The sequence below is a fragment of the Mytilus trossulus genome, chromosome 12, assembly GCF_036588685.1.
Source record: "Mytilus trossulus isolate FHL-02 chromosome 12, PNRI_Mtr1.1.1.hap1, whole genome shotgun sequence".
Lineage (NCBI taxonomy): Eukaryota > Metazoa > Mollusca > Bivalvia > Mytilida > Mytilidae > Mytilus > Mytilus trossulus.
Window position 1 is genome coordinate 51,958,785 of NC_086384.1, and position 15,952 is coordinate 51,974,736.

At 32.7% G+C, this 15,952-nt stretch overlaps 1 protein-coding gene across 1 annotated transcript; it reads right to left on the minus strand.

Annotated features, from left to right (window-relative positions):
- Positions 1-1,155: 1,155 nt before the first annotated feature.
- LOC134692566 (uncharacterized) lies at positions 1,156-11,905 on the minus strand. The gene is made up of 7 exons (XM_063553024.1): positions 11,879-11,905; positions 11,385-11,588; positions 9,292-9,352; positions 8,606-8,740; positions 4,521-4,646; positions 2,202-2,243; positions 1,156-1,259 (listed from the first exon to the last, which is right to left on the minus strand). The coding sequence occupies exons 1-7, from the start codon at positions 11,903-11,905 to the stop codon at positions 1,156-1,158; spliced, it is 699 nt and encodes a 232-aa protein (XP_063409094.1).
- Between the last annotated feature and the right edge of the window lie 4,047 nt (positions 11,906-15,952).

The following is a 15,952-nucleotide window of genomic DNA, read 5'->3' on the forward strand; positions in this document are numbered from 1 at the left end:
TTAGTTTTTGTCGAGCCTGCAACTTTTGTTGCAGAAAGCTCGACATAGGGATAGTGATTCGGCGGCAGCGGCGGCGTTAGCTAACTTCTTATAAGCTTCATATTTTAGAAGATGAAAGACCTGGATGCTTCATACTTTGTTTATAGATGCCTCATGTTACGAAGTCTCCGTCAGTCACATGTCCAATGTCATTGACCTCATTTTCATTGTTCAGTAACCACTTGCAAAAAAAGTTCAGAATTTTTGTAATGTTGAATTCTATCTTATTATAAGTAATAGGATAACTATATTTGGTATATGCGTTCCTTGCAAGGTCTTCATGCCCGTCAGACAGTTTTCACCTGACCTCTACCTCATTTCATGGATCAGTGAACAAGGTTAAGCTTTGGTGGTCAAGTCAATATCTCAGATACTGTAAGCAATAGGGCTAGTATATTTGGTGTATGGAAGGATTGTAAGGTGTACATGTCCAACTGGCAGGTGTCATCTGACCTTGACCTTATTTTCATGGTTCAGTGGTTACAGTTAAGTTTTTGTGTTTTGGTCTGTTTTTCTTATACTGTATGCAACAGGTCTACTATATTTGGTGTATGGAATGATTGTAAGGTGTACATGTCTAGCGGGCAGATGTCATCTGACCTTGACCTCATTTTCATGGTTCAGTGGTCAAAGTCAAGTTTTTGAGTTTTGGTCTTTTTATCTTATATTATATGCCAAAGGTCAACTATATTTGGTGTATGGAAATAAATTATGATCTATATGTCAGTCCCGCAGGTTTTATTTTACCATGACCTCAATTTCACGGTTTATTGCACAGTGTAAAGTTTTTGTGTTTTGATCTATTTTTCTTAAACTATAAGTAATAGGATAACTATATTTGTTGTATGGAAGCATTGTTACCTGTTCATGTCTGTCTGGCATGGTTCATTTGACCTTGACCTCATTTTCATGGTTCATTGGCCTTTGTTTAGCTATCTTGGTTAATGTTCATTAGTTTATGTGAAAGTTGTAATAAAGCTTTATATTTAGGACTATCAACATAATATCAATGATTAGTAAAGAAGGCGAAACATTTCAGTGTGTGCACTCTTGTTTTTTTTTTAATATGAATATATGTTTGTCTCTATTATAAAAGCCATAAAATTTTATAAATTTTTATTTGCCTTTAATTGCCAGCCAACCAGTTGTTGTGTATTTGCCTTTGATTGCCAACCAGCCAGTTGTTGTTGAATGTGAATTTCTTGTTGTTGAACTTTTTCCTGTGAACAGAAAAAAATCATGTTAGTCATTAATGTATTTATTTCCACTTTTTTACATACAAATCATTACATTAAACTCTTACTCATTTACTCAGACTTGCTGGATTGAACTTTCTAGTTAATCTCCTTATGTATCACAATTGGAAAAAACGATGATAAGGCAAGAATAATAACAGTCTAGAAGAAGAGACAAACTGAAACATCAAAAACAGACCGTATCACACTTTAAAACCAAAATAGTGCGACTCAGATGTCTTGAAAGAAAAGAGACATCAGCGTATTTCTGACTGAGAAACGGTAATGACTGTTGTACACCTATTTTGACAATTTTACCTATTATGTCTGTTTTGTGCAAAAATTGTTGTCAATATAATGGAATTTGATGCGACTGTCATACAAGTGAAAGGTTAAGCGCTATATATAACACCAGGTTCAATCTACCATTTTCTACTTAAGAAAATGCTTATACCAAGTCAGGAATATGACAGTTGTTGTCCTTCCGTTTTATGTGTTTTATCTTTTAAATTGATATTGCCATTTGATTAGGGACTTTCCGTTTGAAAATTTCCTCGAAGTTCAGTATTTATTGTGATTTTACTTTTTTTTTTATAGGTCACGTATGTTAAAAAAAAAAGAAAATGTGATATATAAAATTTAACATTGATAACGTCTAAATATCAATTCCAATGAGCCAACTCTCCACAATTAGAGACCAAAATAACACAGAAATTAACAACTATAGGTCATCGTACGGCCTTCAACAATTAGCAAAGCCCATACCGTATAGTCAGCTATTAAAGGCAATGATTCATGATGATAGTTTATATTCATATCATATTATCATGTTCTTTTCCTGAATTAATGTGTATAAACACTCCACTTTACGTTCAAAATTCATTGATCTATTCATCATAAACAAACAAATACAGACATTTTTCTTACCTGATTTTGTTGTCACTTTTATCTTGTTGACGGTTTTTGTTGCTGATATAAAGAATAAATAAACAAGTTTAAATTGCAAGTACAATGCTCACTTTAATTATGCATTCAGTTCAAATGATATCCTTTTTTTTTAGTCTAGTGCATTTCCAATTTAGACTGCTATATGCAGTAATTCGAATCATGAACATACCATGTTTCCATTTCTACCTTATTTACAAGTTAATAGATCGAATCATCTCATCACGACCTCCTCTTTAAATCTAACTATAGGACATGTGTGTTGCTCATGAATGAAGTCATAACAGTGCCCTTCAAGTGTTTACATTCCGATTGAACGTTGTCTTTTGAAATTTTGCAGTCTATATTCAAATAATGATAATTCATAGCTACATATATTCTCGTTTCTCGTTTTGTTTATATAGATTAGACCGTTGGTTTTCCCGTTTGAATGGTTTACACTAGTAATTTTGGGGCCCTTTATAGCTTGTTGTTCGGTGTGAGCCAAGGCTCCGTGTTGAAGGCCGTACTTTAACCTATAATGGTTTACTTTTTAAATTGTTATTTGGATGGAGAGTTGTCTCATTGGCACTCACACCACATCTTCCTATATCTATGTATCATCATATTGATTTTGTTTTGTTGAAAATAAAACTTAAATAGCCTAATGGATATAGGGGGATGTGGTATGAGTGTCAATGAGACAACTATCCATCCAAGTAACAATTTATAAAAAAAATAAACCATTATGGGTAGCATTGGCTCACACCAAACAGCAAGCTTTAAAGGGCCCAAAAAATTACTACAGTAAAACTATTAAAAATGGGAAAACCAACGGTCTAATCTATATAAAAACGAGAAACACATATGAACTACATGAACAGAAGACAACCACTATACATCAGATTCCTGACTTAGGACAGGTGCAAACATTTGCAGCGGGATTAAACGTTTTAATGGTACCAAACATTCTCTCTTTTCTGAAACAATAGTAGTACATCACAACATATATAGAAAGACACATTATAAAATATCAATTGGAAAGCTTAACTCAATAAAAAAAAACACAGATTTGTTGCACCTGCTTCTTTTTCCCCACTTCGTCATCCTCGGATGATCTGAACCATGAATACTTTCAAGTTCATGATTCAAATTCCTTTTAGAAACCAAATTACCTGAGTTAGTTTTTAATGTCGAATTTAACAAGCCCGTTCCTGTATAAAAAAAAACATACATTTTTGTTCATGTGCAGATTAAGAGGGAATACCCCTTTCGTTGGAAACATTTGGTTAATTATATAGGGAATCAATAACTATAGAGTGCCCCTATTATGGCAGTGTCCCCACTTTCTGATTTCTATTTTTTTTTTTTTTATCATTTATACTAAAATATACAAGATACTAAAGGGACAGTCAATTTCACTGATCGAAAATAAACTGACGACGCAATGATTAAAAATTAAAAAGATAAAGTAGGCAAACGATAGTACACAAGACACATCATAAGAAACTAAAGACTAAGCAACACGAACCCCACCTTGAACTAGACGTGATCTCAGGTGCTCCGGAAGGATAAGCAGATTCTGCTCCCAATATGGCACCCGTCGTATTGCTCATGTTATTACAAACCCGGTAAATAGTCTAATTCGGTAGGTCACATTCATGAAAAGGGTAGGGGATTTTGTTACGATTGGCATATCCGATATCATCTGTGAAACGGTAATTCGATTTCGGGTAACCAACTCATGATGGCGTCCGTATAATTTACGACGGGATGATTTCAAATTCACCATACGGAACTCTTGGTGTAATAGCTTCCTTGTGAGCAACAATCCCCTATCAAGGAAAGCATAATAGATAAATCAAGCACTATAATATCTTTTTTCAACCGACCCTTATTGTCAATTTTTAGATATCAAGATATGAAGCAAACAAGCCTGTAATTCAGTGGTTGTCGTTTGTTTATGTGTTATATATTTGGTTTTCGTTCATTTTTCTTTTACATCAATAAGGCCGTTAGTTTTCTCGTTTGAATTTTTTTACATTGTCTTATCGGGGCCTTTTATAGCTGACTATGCGGTATGGACTTTGCTCATTGTTGAAGGCCGTACGGCGAACTATAGTTGTTAATGTTTGTGTCATTTTGGTCTTTTGTGGATAGTTGTCTCATTGGCAACCATACCACATCTTCTTTTTTATATTAACAGTATTTGCATCGGTGTTAAACTCTATACTGGATTATAGTTATGTATATGATAACAAGAAAGCCTTTTTAAAATGATCCTCCCTTTTATCATAGTGACTAATTCTTATCAATACTTGCCACATTTCCCACACAATTTAGGACAACTATCTGGTACTAGGTAACAAGCAGCAGAAGTATAGCAGAATGATGAATCAACACATGCACTTGTTGGCTTTGATGTTGTAGCGATTGCAGCTTTGGTCACTGAAATACAGAGATGTTATCTTATATGAAATGCAGTCAGTCTGTTGTTTATCTTATACATTTCATACTTTATATTGAACATTTCATGATTTGCACTACATTTTCAAGTTTGTGCAAATCAAAAAGTTAAGTGGTTTTGTTTAGAGCTAAAGACACTGACACAATACTTTTTGGTAAAACTTATTTGTCCTAGAATTTGTATTCTGGATTGATACGAGCGCTACTGACGAGTATTGTGTAGATGAAACAGACATCTAACGTATATAATTATACGATTGGTTACTTTTTATAAGTTTTCTTTGCAACCACAGATCTCATAAATAAAGGAAACAGTAGTATATCGATTTAGCAAAAACAAATCCAGGTTACAAACTAAAACGAGTGAAATATATCAAATCAAATGTAAGAGGAGAACAGCGACACAACAGAAACACTAAAATGCAACACACACAGAAACGAATTATAATATATATAACAACGGCCACAGCGACACAACAGAAACACTAAAATGCAACACACACAGAAACGAATTATAATATATATAACAACGGCCACAGCGACACAACAGAAACACTAAAATGCAACACACACAGAAACGAATTATAATATATATAACAACGGCCACAGCGACACAACAGAAACACTAAAATGCAACACTCACAGAAACGAATTATAATATATATAACAACGGCCACAGCGACACAACAGAAACACTAAAATGCAACGCACACAGAAACGAATTATAATGTATATAACAAAGGCCATTTTTCCTGATTTGGTACGTTTCGTTACCAATGATATGAATAACCCAATACTCCTTTGATGACGTGGTTTTCTGTAAATTTACTGTTCTCTAAACTTTAAAAATGATATGGAACACTCAGAATATTCTGTCTGTGGGAAATCATAGACTAAGCCAGATTTGGTCAAACGTTTGATTGTTTTTGTTTACAATTTTCTATCTTGAACTTTAATTACTTCAAATTTGCTCATTCGGGCACCACTGACTAGTCTTGTGTAGACGAAACGCACATCTGATTAATTGAAGTATAATAATTCAAATGTCAAAATCGATCATAATAAATAGAATTTAAAGTCTCTGAAACTGACAATATCAAGATGCCTTGATTTCCAAATTAACAACATGTTTGTTGTGTTTGGCGGACGTGTTTTTACCCCCAGGAAATAATAGGTATTCTCATGTGTAATCTTTGTCAACGTCTATTTCATATAGTAAATTCTGACAACGAATGAATAGAAGCTAGAACTTCATTTAATATCATAATCCGCTATATAGATGATTAACTCTTATTAAATAATTCATTTATATGGTGACTATTTTTAAGTACGTCTCATATCTTGACTTTCATCTAAAGACTGACAAGGAGTGTCAGTTGAGAACAAAACTATGATGTTTCCAGTTGCTAAATTGTTAACCTTCCATTTATATATACCAACATATATATAGACCTGCGTAAACAGTATGTAAACATCTTCCTATATCTATATAATTTAGACTCGTATATAATATATATATATATATATTGAAACGACATTCAAGAGCTTGCATTTCATAGCTTGATTTCTTTGAAAGAGGGGTCATTCTAACAAGGAGCTATCAAACTAAGAGTTAAAAGTGGTGAAGTTAAACTCATTCATTCAAAATATTTGCAGACCTTGGGGAAATCTGTTTCACAAATGACGACATATTTGGAACACAAATTTCTCCTCTTTTTCGTAATGTGACCTACTGAAGTAGATTTTTCACCTTGTGTGTACTTTCATGAGCAACACGAATGATGCAACATGTTGAGCAGGATCTGCTTGCTCTTTCGAAGCTTTAAAATTACTCCAGATTTGTTGAGTTCTTGTTTTGTTGCTTATTCCTTCTTAGACTAAATTATAATCCTGGTACCTTTGATAACTATAGACATCTATTATTGTACGATTACTAGTATGTTATTTAAACATTTTTATGCGCTGACTGCTGTATTTGTTTCTAATGTAATCCTTGCGAGCAGTTTTGTCATTGTATGTAGTGTAAATCGTAAAATTGCTATATAAGCATGAAGTTTGGCTATTCATAAAACCAGGTTCAACCCACCAATATGTTTTAAAATATATTATACCAAGTTAGGAATAAGACAGTTGCTATCTTGGATTTTACTTTTGTTTTTGTTCAGTGTTTCCGTTATTAAGTTATTTCCTCTAATAGATTATGCGTTTCCCTCAGTTTTATAATTTTGTCAACCGGATTTGTTTTTGCTCAACCGATTTATAACTATTGCACAGTGGTATACTATTGTTGCCTTAATTGGCATTCCAAGTTGTATGCTCTTTGTCGTTTGATTGTTTTACGTGTTTTTGCTCTGGCGCTGTCAGCTTGTTTTCGACTTATGAGTTAAAATATCTCTTTCAGTTTGGTATCTTTAGCCTCTGTTTGAGAGACTATTATGAAAGAAAAGTAATATGTTTCGGTCATTAATGCTCTTCAACTTTTTTTTTAGATCTGAGTGTCACTGATGAGTCTTATACGTTTCGTCCCCGAGGGTATCGCCAGCCCAGTAGTCAGGACTTCGGTGTTGGCATGAATATCAATTATATGGTCATTTTTATAAATTTTCTGTTTACAAAACTTTGAATTTTTCGAAAAACTAAGGATTTTCTTACCCCAGGAGTAGATTACCTTAGCCGTATTTGGCACAACTTTTTGGAATTTTTGGTCCTCAATGCTCTTCAACTTTGTATTTATTTGGCTTTTTAACTATTTTGATATGAGCGTCACTGATGAGTCTTATGTAGACGAAACGCGCGTCTGGCGTATAAAATTGTAATCCTGGTACTTTTGATAACAATTTACACCACTGGGTCGATGCCACTGCTGGTGGACGTTTCGTCCCCGAGGGTATCACCAGCCCAGTAGTCAGCACTTCGGTGTTGGCATGAATATCAATTATATGGTCATTTTTATAAATTTTCTGTTTACAAAACTTTGAATTTTTCGAAAAACTAAGGATTTTCTTACCCCAGGAGTAGATTACCTTAGCCGTATTTGGCACAACTTTTTGGAATTTTTGGTCCTCAATGCTCTTCAACTTTGTATTTATTTGGCTTTTTAACTATTTTGATATGAGCGTCACTGATGAGTCTTATGTAGACGAAACGCGCGTCTGGCGTATAAAATTGTAATCCTGGTACTTTTGATAACTATTTACACCACTGGGTCGATGCCACTGCTGGTGGACGTTTCGTCCCCGAGGGTATCACCAGCCCAGTAGTCAGCACTTCGGTGTTGGCATGAATATCAATTATATGGTCATTTTTATAAATTTTCTGTTTACAAAACTTTGAATTTTTCGAAAAACTAAGGATTTTCTTACCCCAGGAGTAGATTACCTTAGCCGTATTTGGCACAACTTTTTGGAATTTTTAGTCCTCAATGCTCTTCAACTTTGTATTTATTTGGCTTTTTAACTATTTTGATATATGCGTCACTGATGAGTCTTATGTAGACGAAACGCGCGTCAGGCGTATAAAATTGTAATCCTGGTACTTTTGATAACTATTATAGGTAGACTTTGGTGTACATTATCATAAGCCTGGTACCTTTGATAACTATTTTATCAGGTACACAAATTGTGCTTTACGTGTGCTTTTCACCCCAACAAAATAAAAAGAAGCATCCGTTTCTTAGTTGTCGGTAAAATAAGCGTTTGGTTGTGACGTTTATTACTTGTCCATGATAGATTTTGTTCTCTGAGACATGTAATTTTCCGATTTATTCTGATATTAACAGTAGCCTCCACTTAATCTTTGTTTATTTTTTTTTCATATTTGATAATTTCATCCTTAAATATCATTTATGTATTATTCATCATTGTTTTCTGTTATTATCATTTATAAGATATTTAAGCAAATAAAAAGCTTTTGTTCTTCGACTTCATACATTTTGTACATACTTGGTCCATGTTTACATTTATTGCCAGTATAACCATTATGACACATGCATGTGTATCCATCATTATTGTTTATACATTTGCCTCCATTTTGACACTGATTCACCATGCAATAGTTGTAAACGGGCTGATGAATTCCTATTTATTGAATATAAAAATTTGAAAACAAATATTACATTAATCACTACAATTATAAGTATTTGGACATTTGTATGAAAATCTTAAGACGTATTCAATCGGTAAAGGTTAAAATATCTGAAAATTGAAATTACTTTTGGAAATTTTTCCTTCATTGTTTTAGATTTTCGAGCGTCATTGATGAGTTTGGTGTAGACAAAAACTTTAACCTGAGGATTTTTCACATGTAACGTAGTAAACCATGTATATGGAAACCAATCCAAGTTACCGATTAAAAATCAAACGAGTGAGTAGAATTCTTGCAGGTACTAAATCTTGGACATCTGAATTAACAATAGCTTTGGTTGGGTTCGTGTGGCTCAGTCCTTAGTTTTTTATGTTGTATTTTGTGCACTGTGGTTTTCTTTTCCATTTTTATATTATGGCAATATAAGTTTATTTTCTAACGATTAATTTGAAGTCCATCGTGGTATCTTTCTCTCTCTATAAATGGTAGAATGATTTTCGTGAATCAATCAGGAGAAGGTAAATATGCAGATAATATATCTTACCACAACAATCAAAGATTCCACAGTGACCGCGGTCCTTTTTTACCCATATTTGACCAGCAGCCTAGAAAATGAATTAAATGTATTACAAACTCAATACATTTTCTAAAGGGGTTCATGTTGCTTACTCTTCAGTTTACTCTGTTATGATTTTTATACTATTATTTGTCTGTCTGGCTTTTTTTTATATTTTTTTAGCCATGGCGTTGTCAGTTTATTTTCCATTTATGAGTTTGACACTCCCTCTGAAATCTTTCGTCCCTCTTTTTCTACTCACGATGTTTTACAAGTAACATACAAGGGACAGAATATTGCGGAAAGAAAAAATAAGGAGCCAATTAAAGGTTTAATATAATCGTATATTATATACCACTTTCAAAATTGTGCCTTTTGTTAAATAGAAAAAAAAGGTAAATTTTCCAAACTTCGGAATTTCGCGGAAAATTCAAAATGGAAAGTCCCTATAATTTTATAAGCAAAAAGCTAAATTGAAAAGCTCAAACACACAAAACGAATGGATAACAACTGGATTATTCCTGCATTGGTAAGGCATTTTCTTTTGGCGAAAAATTTGGTTTTATAGCTATCGAAACCTCTCCCTTGTGAAACAAAATACGTAAAATGTCATAAATAGGAGTTCATCAGTCAAAATTCAATTATAACCTTAATCACTATAAAAATAAACAAATTTATAAACAAAAGAAAAACAAAAAGGCATCAGACAACTCACAACAGTCAAAATGAAAAAACAAGAACACAAAAAAATGTACATCAAATAAAGGCAACAGTAGTATACCTATGTTCAAAACTCATAAATCGATAGAAAACAACAAATCCGAGTCACAAACCAAAACCGAGGGAAACGCATAAAATATAAGAGGAGAATGGCGACACAACATTGAAATGTAACACACACAGAAACGAACTAAGCATAAGACAAAATCCGATGAGAATAACAAATATAACATCAAAACTAAATCCATGAATTTAAGATAGAAATGTACCGTGACACGTCTTATAATAATGTGGATTCACACTCAAATATAAGATGAAACACACGACACAAAAGACACAACGTTAAAATGAAACACACACAGAACCGAACTATAATATAAAATAACCTCATCATAGATACTAGGATTGATATTCTATACTTGCACCAAACGTGCGTTTCGTCTACAAAAGACTCATCAGTGACACTCGAACCAATACCGAATACCGATTTAAAGTACCAATTGCAAGACACGTCAAATGAACATCACAAAAAAGAGACTTAACAGTAAAAGTGATAATTAAAACAGACAAATAAAAGGATATTCTAACAAGTAATTAAGATGACAAACAACGTCAGTGCCTCGAATCTTATTTGTGAAGTTGATACGGAATGTTTTCCAAAAAGGTCTTGGAAATTTCCATTTAGAAAAAGGGCGGAAACATTCTTTGACTTGACCCGGGTTCATCAACTTGATTCTCAGACACTGGTGACGTCTTTCAAAGACTGAAAGCACTGCAAGCTTTTGAAAAACAAATGAGTTGGGAAATGGTTATCCCATATGCAGATGAAGTTGGTATATTTCTACTAAGGTGGGACTTGTGCGAATACGTACATGGTCTACTCAACATAAATATTGGAATAAAGAAAACCTCGTAAATATGCGATACGACCTGATCATATACATGTTGGAAAAAAGCTCAAACGTATCATGTTGTATATAAGCCATTCTGTCAAATTAAAAAAGTCATATTAATTTTCATATTGAACTTATCAGTGACAATCAATTAACAATTTTAATTAAATCTAAAGATTTTTGTGAGATTGAAGTATGGATAAATCTGAACTTTGTTGAAATATGTAGAGGGACAAGCCTAAATGCATAATATTTGTTAATAGTTTAAACATATTTTATTTGCGTTAATGTGCAAAAGGGATGAGACACAAGTTAATCAAACTTATAAAGTGTTCTCCCATATTTGTTAATCAGCATGGTTTCATATTAAAAAAAACTTAGACTGAAAAACGAAATTCTTTTTTTACATCTACTTTCACTAACTGACCAAATATCAAACTGATTTGTTACGTGTAATGTTTGACTTACAGGATGTCGAATCAAGACAAAATCCTTCCATCTCAAGCTTCCGTGTTTGACGAACAGACACCGCTTGGCATACAAAGATTCCAGAATTCCATGTCCTCGGAAAGTTCTGAACCAATTGGTTATTATTCCATTAATCGGATAAAAGAAACACGAATCCACCATCCAAACAGAGGAGACAAACAGCATAAGATATGCCAGGTAAACCTAAATAGAAACATTTATTTTAAGTCTAGAGTTTGTGCATGAGTCTGAATGATGGTCCTTCATTTATGTAATCTTCAATGCTTATGGTCATTTATCTAATAAATGCCACCGCTGTTGGGTGGAGTTTTTATTCCCCGAGGGTATCACCAGCCCAGTAGTCAGAAATTGTGGTCCAAAATGCTCTTTAACTCCGTACATTTTGGAAAATTTGTAGCTTTTTTTATTCGATCGTCACTGATGAGACTTTTGTAGAAGAATCGCACATCTGGTGCAATTCAAAAGTTTCAAACCTTGTATCTATATTTATTTCTCTTCATTATATTTTTTGCTCTGTATTCCCTTATTCTGTTTTATTCATGTGTTACGTAGGTGTTCATATTAGCAGCATGAGTTCTAATACCGATCAGTGAAGAACAAAAAAATAGCGTCCGCAAATTCAAAGATCTCAGATCGGTGGGTTGATATTTAGACGAATTATATATACATAATGTATTTTAAAGATTACATAAATAAAGGTTACAGTAGTATACCGCTGTTCAAACTCATAAATCTATGGACAAAAAAACAAAATCGGGGAGCAAACTTAAACCGTGGAAAAAGCATTAAATATAAGAGAACAACGACACAACACTAAAATGTAACACACACAGAAACGGACCAAGCATCAGAAAAAATCCCACGAGAATAACAAATATAACATCAAAACCAAATACATGAATTTTGGATAGCCAAGTACCGTGACACGTGACATAAATGAAGGACCACCAATATATATATATATACATATTATTATCCTTTCAATTATTTTTCCAATTAATTGTATTCTCTGTTCTTTTAGCCACTATTCCTCACTTTTTGCCCATCATTTTCTATTTTGTATTTAGAGTTCAATACAACAAGAAAATCACACACCCGGATGCGTGCTTCAGCTGGCTCCTAAACAAAAATGTGTATTAGTTTAATGTTAATGTACTTAACTCCGAAATATATAAAAGAAACTTTAACAAAAAATTATACAAGACTTATAAAGGCCACAGGTGAGACTTAGGACAGGCGCAAAATTTTTTTTTTTATTTGTTTCTACTCATTATTTTCCTATGTTAATAATTTGAAACAATATAAACGTTAATGACTGTGTACAATCAAAGGGTTGGTGCAAATGCTGATTAACGTTTAGTGTATCACCTGCCATGAAAACAGAACTTATTCGGTGACACGCACAATCATTAATATGATTATCATCTGCAAAATTACTGTTTATATAATTTCTAATTATTCAAAACAATTATGTTTCACATCCTCCAGTCTCACTTTGGTACAACTTTTCTTAACCCGTTTTTTTTGTTCTTCAGAAAACGCCAATAGGAAGCCTGGAATATGACAGTTGATTCCCAGTCGTTCAATTAGCTGATTGATTTAGGCGAGCTTTTGGTAGTGTCATATTTTAGGAACTTCTCCCATTTTTTATTCAACTCTGATATTTTGTGTTTATTCAGTTTTTGTGTTGTCGAAAGCTCCATAGGTATCAAAAGTGCAAACACAAATTGATTAACAAAAGAGGGACGAAAGATACCAAAGCGACAGTCAAACTCATAAATCTTAAACAAACTGACAACGCCATGGCCAAAAACGAAAAAGACAAATAGACAAACGACAGTACACATGGCACAACATAGAACACGAAAGAATAAACAACACGAACGTCACTGGTACCATATAAACCATTTTGTAACTTACACGTTATAATTTCTCCTGTAAGTTTGATGTTTGATTCCATTCCATTTTTATTTCCATTTCACATGTCGTGTTACCTCATTGTAAAGGTTATCACAAGAATATCGAAGAACTTAAAAAGTAAAATCACAAAAATACTGCACTTAGAGGAAAATCAATTCGGAAAGTACATATATATAAAAAAGAAGATGTGGTATGATTGCCAACGAGACAACTATCCACAAAAGACCAAAATTACATAGACTTTAACAACTATAGATCACCATACCGCATAGTCAGCTAAAAAAGACCCCGATAAGATGTAAAACAATTCAAACGAGAAAACTAACGGCCTTATTTGTGTAAAAAAATGAACGAAATCAAATATGTAAAACATAAACAAACGACAACCACTGAATATAAAGGCTCCTGACTTGGGACAGGCACATGCATAAATAATGTTTATGCCTAGTTTTTCACTCACTTTTATCTTAATGACACTTTGACTGATAAGGTGTGATTTAACCTAGTATAATAACCCTTACCACAGATTCAATGACACTTATATCAATTAAATTCAAAATATGTATTGTCATATAAACTCTTAACAATAAGTGTGTGAAAAAGAATACAGTCCAGCATCTAAGCCCGAGAAATCACATCAAAATGATGTTGAGCTTATCATCTGCACCACTTACAAAAACACTATAATTTCAAATTAATCTGTCACACCAATTAAGTTTTGTTAGTTGACAAGAACCACATGTTATATTATTCTGATCCACAAGTGGTAACTGTTGCATAAATGGGTTAATAGTAAGTCTCCCCTTTTTTGCAAGGTTTTATGTAAAAATGACCCCTTTTCTATTACATACTATGAAAAAATGCATAAACGTTTGATATCTATATATTGATTTGGGGTATGTAGGATCTTCATATCATATATAAATATGTTATTCGGAATCTCAAATTATTAATGGTCAATATTATTAAACTAATTAATTTGAAAGTTCACCTTCCAAAGAAGTTCCCCAAAGACCCCGGACATTTGTATCCTGATTTGTGTATAAGTTTATCGGTAATTTTTTCTTACATATTAATAAAACTATCAAAGGTGGATCCAGGGGGCCCTGGGGGCCGCCCTCTCTCCCCCTTTTTCGAGAGAAAAACTTGGTTGATTACATAGGGAATCACTGAAGCTGGACCGGAGAAGGCCTTCTATAAGTTGTCATCCCCCATATAAAAAGTTCTGGATCGGTCATTGACTATATAGGTACTGAACCTCAGTGAATGTTATATTAAAATGGGAGGGGGCATATTTTAGGCAAGAATGCCACACCCCTACCATAAAAGTATTGAGGTATCATTTAGTATCAATGGGTTTTATTCCCTACATGAGGATTAAACCTAATTGTTTTTACATCCTTTTTTTTGTTCATCTAACTATCTTATGACAATCAATACAATTGATACATGTAATAATAGGGTGTGCTTCAGAGCCCTCATAGTATTTAGTAAGAACACCTTGATGTATCTGTAGTAATGAACTTAATTAAGAAGTTGAAATTTACCATATATTACAGATTCAATGCTTAAAAATATAACATTTAAAACCATGAAAAATAATACATTATTCAAAACCTGTGCTTTTTTTTTAATATCTGATGAGGTAATGTGTAGATGTAAAACTAAATCAAAATAATTACAATTTACTTCGTAATTTCTTTACTTGATGGTTTATCAAAATTTACACACTTTTTGTTTGAAACATTGGTTTAATGTATTATTATCTGTCCCCTAATCAGTAGTGAATGACAGATTTATATCTCTACTTAACCATTTTATAATTGAGAGAAGATATGAAATTTTCACTCTGAAGGGCTTAGTTTCAAGACTGTATATAGACATATAAAAAAATCACAAACAATCTCAAGCAAACAATACAACACATCTATCAAACAAAAATTGAAAAATTGAAAACAATATATTACAAAATATTGTTTTAAATTTTTCAATTTTTGTTTGATAGATGTGTTGTATTGTTTGCTTGAGATTGTTTGTGATTTTTTTATATGTCTATATACAGTCTTGAAACTAAGCCCTTCAGAGTGAAAATTTCATATCTTCTCTCAATTATAAAATGGTTAAGTAGAGATATAAATCTGTATATCATTACAATATATATAAATCAAGATTTTGATAGAGTCTCAATTTGAATTGACATGATTCATTTGTCATTTTGCAATTACCGAAGAAGGATATCTGTTATCCGAAATATCTAATATTTGTATATTTTATAGTTATTTAATGGTGATGTTGTAACCTTTTTGACTTGTTATATATTATATTTTGTAGTGTACAGAATCATATTACATGATCCATCGCCCTGTAAGATTGATCGTTGACTATTTATTCAGTCATTTAATATCATTACAATATAAATATATATATATATAATGTATATCAATATAAATAAACCAAGAGTCCCCTGTCCTCAATTATAGTGCTTGTTTAAAACAGACTATATAAGAGATATGACTACTGTCCATTGATAACAATCTATACATAGTAATAGATATAGATTCGAGTTTCAAATGTGAGATTTTGATTTTATGATATCTGGTGTCAAAATAATCCAGATTCGTTTTTGA

Bases quoted from the DNA above. Each gene is read 5' to 3' on its own strand.
- LOC134692566 (XM_063553024.1), bottom strand. From the start codon at position 11,905: ATGAAGAGAAATAAATATAGATACAAG. The intron at 9,353-11,384 runs GTAAGTCAAACA...TTCATTTTCTAG, and splicing joins TTGTCTTGATTCGACATCCT to GCTGCTGGTCAAATATGGGT. The intron at 2,244-4,520 runs GCAAGTATTGAT...TCTTTATATCAG, and splicing joins TAAATTGTGTGGGAAATGTG to CAACAAAAACCGTCAACAAG.